This window comes from Archocentrus centrarchus, unplaced genomic scaffold, assembly GCF_007364275.1.
Source record: "Archocentrus centrarchus isolate MPI-CPG fArcCen1 unplaced genomic scaffold, fArcCen1 scaffold_24_ctg1, whole genome shotgun sequence".
NCBI classification, from domain to species: domain Eukaryota; kingdom Metazoa; phylum Chordata; class Actinopteri; order Cichliformes; family Cichlidae; genus Archocentrus; species Archocentrus centrarchus.
In genome coordinates, this window is record NW_022060254.1 from 1,370,625 (window position 1) to 1,372,843 (window position 2,219).

Consider the following 2,219-nt stretch of genomic DNA (forward strand, 5'->3'; position numbering starts at 1 on the left):
AAAGGGTGATCATAAATTGCCCACAGGTGTGGGTGTGAATGGTTGTGTGTCTGTGTGTGTTAGCCCTGTGACAGGCTGGTGACTCGACCAGGGTCTAACCTGCCTCTCGCCCTATGACAGCTGGGATGGGCTCCGACCCCCCTGGGACCCTTAAAAGGATATGCAGAAGGAAATGGATGGATGAAACAATCCCAATAACATGAATATTTTGTCAGTGTCCATTGGTCAGTAGCAGCTGTTGTTGCTAGGCAACAGGAGCACCTGACAATTCTGTTCTATGTGGGCGGGGCTTGTTACACATTTCAGGTGATAGTAGAACTCTGATGTCAGAGCATCGCTTAGTTTCAGCACTTTTTAAAGACCACAACAAACAACAGGCAGAGCCCACAACACTTGCAGCGTCTTAAGTGCCAGCAGAAACAGAAAGTACCACAGAAAGTACTGCAGACTACTGCGACGGAGAACAGTACCCACTGCTCCCAGACTCTACAAGGTAGCTTCATTTCCTGATGCAAAATCCTTCCTCTCATTAAAACTTTTCTCAGCTGATTTGACACAATTCTCACAGCAGAAAAGTGCTTAATGCACTTCTCCAAACAGGTAAAGCATTTTTCATAACTCGCACTCACCTGTGCAAAAGGCACCTGGTTTTTGTGTACTTGGATCAAAACCATAAGAAAAGAGTACTGCAAAAATGCAGGTGTAATGCAGAGTAAAAGGTGCGCAGGCACAAAAATGAAATGTGAAGGATTTATTTGAAATGTTATTAATTTCCTGGAATGGAGGAAAGACTTTTCTGCTGTGAGAACTGCTGCAAATTGATTGAGAAGAAACTGTAAGAGCACTTTAAAAAAAAATGATATTTTCATAGGGAGGCTAATAAATCTGTCGTTCCTCCGTGAAGACAACAATGAGCGAACACAACCCGACAGCGGGCCTGGTGAACGCGTCGCCCTGCACGATTGTGTCCATGCTGATCAGTCTGCGAGAGACCTTTAAAGCCATAGAGGCAGAAAATATTAAATTAAAGGAGGAACTGCTGGAAGTGAAAGCAGCGCTGCAAGAGGAACAGGAAGGAAGACTGAAGGCAGAAGGGGAAATTGAGAGAATAAAAACAGGCTTCCGAGAGATAATGAAAGCGCTGCAAGAGGAGGAAGGGGAGATGTGCCAGTCAATAATTGACAGCCGCAATGCAGAGAAGGAAGTGGAAATATTGAAAAAGGAATTGTCACAAGTTAAGGAAGCCTTAGAAGAAGAGAGGAAAAGTAAAAATCAGGCACAAGAAGAAGCGGCAAATTTGAAGAGCAAAGCAGAAAAGGTCACGCACAAACTGCAGGAAGTGCAGAGAGAGTTAGAGCAGGAAAAAAAAGATAAACCGATGGCCGAGGAGGAATTGGAAAATCTAAAGAAAGCTCTGAATGGCAAGAAACAAGGATTTCAAGTTGCAGAAATGACAGAGACAGCAATGACAGCGAAAGACTGCAAAAAAGCACTGAAACAACTGAAAGAGCAAGAAAAAGCAGCAAAGAAGCAGCTGAAACGTGAAATGAAGGCAGAGAAGAAGAAGTTTGAACTAGAAATGAAAGCAGCGAAGAAGAAGCTCAAGCAGCAAATGGAAGAAGAGAAGCAGCAGCTACGAAACAGATGTGAACTCAATTCTGTAAATGCTTCAAACCAATTCTGTAAATACTTCAAATCAATTCTGTAAATACTTCAAATTAATACTATAAATATCTGTAAATATTGTACAAAGTTCAGAAGAATAAATTGTTTGTTTCAAAACATGAAAGGTTTTAGTTCATTTGTCTCGATTGCACACCAGAGTGATACAAAGGAGTCAAACTTTTCAAACAGAGTTTTTGGTTTATATATATTTATATATTTTCTTGAAAATCAGTGAGAAACTGAGGGAATAAAATGTTGCCTACCCTTGTTCTAGTTATCTCTGCAGCCACGTGGAGAAGAGTCCAAGTACTCATTCTGAAGCATTATCCAAATAACTTTTAACTTCGGTGGTCACGAGCACACAGCCGCAAGTACAGAACCTCCAAAATCTGATACTTAAAAAGAAAACTTCACAAAATTTGCCCATAACATTTATTTCCATCAATCCATGCATGCATGGGTTTAATTTTCAGCTAAGACTAAAATGTTTCTTACAAGGAAAATCAAGAAAAGAATCAAAAGAAAAGAATCAAGTTTAAATTATATGGACCAGA

At 40.6% G+C, this 2,219-nt stretch overlaps 1 protein-coding gene across 1 annotated transcript; it reads left to right on the forward strand.

Moving 5' to 3' along the window:
- Positions 1-364: 364 nt before the first annotated feature.
- LOC115775711 (axoneme-associated protein mst101(2)-like) lies at positions 365-1,709 on the forward strand. Its single transcript, XM_030723184.1, has 2 exons — positions 365-493; positions 872-1,709. The coding sequence occupies exon 2, from the start codon at positions 911-913 to the stop codon at positions 1,706-1,708; it is 798 nt and encodes a 265-aa protein (XP_030579044.1). The 5' UTR covers positions 365-493; positions 872-910; the 3' UTR covers position 1,709.
- The last annotated feature ends 510 nt before the right edge of the window (positions 1,710-2,219 follow it).

Excerpts from the sequence above, each read along its gene's own strand:
- LOC115775711 (XM_030723184.1), top strand. The coding sequence starts at position 911 with ATGAGCGAACACAACCCGACAGCGGGCCTGGTGAACGCGTCGCCCTGC.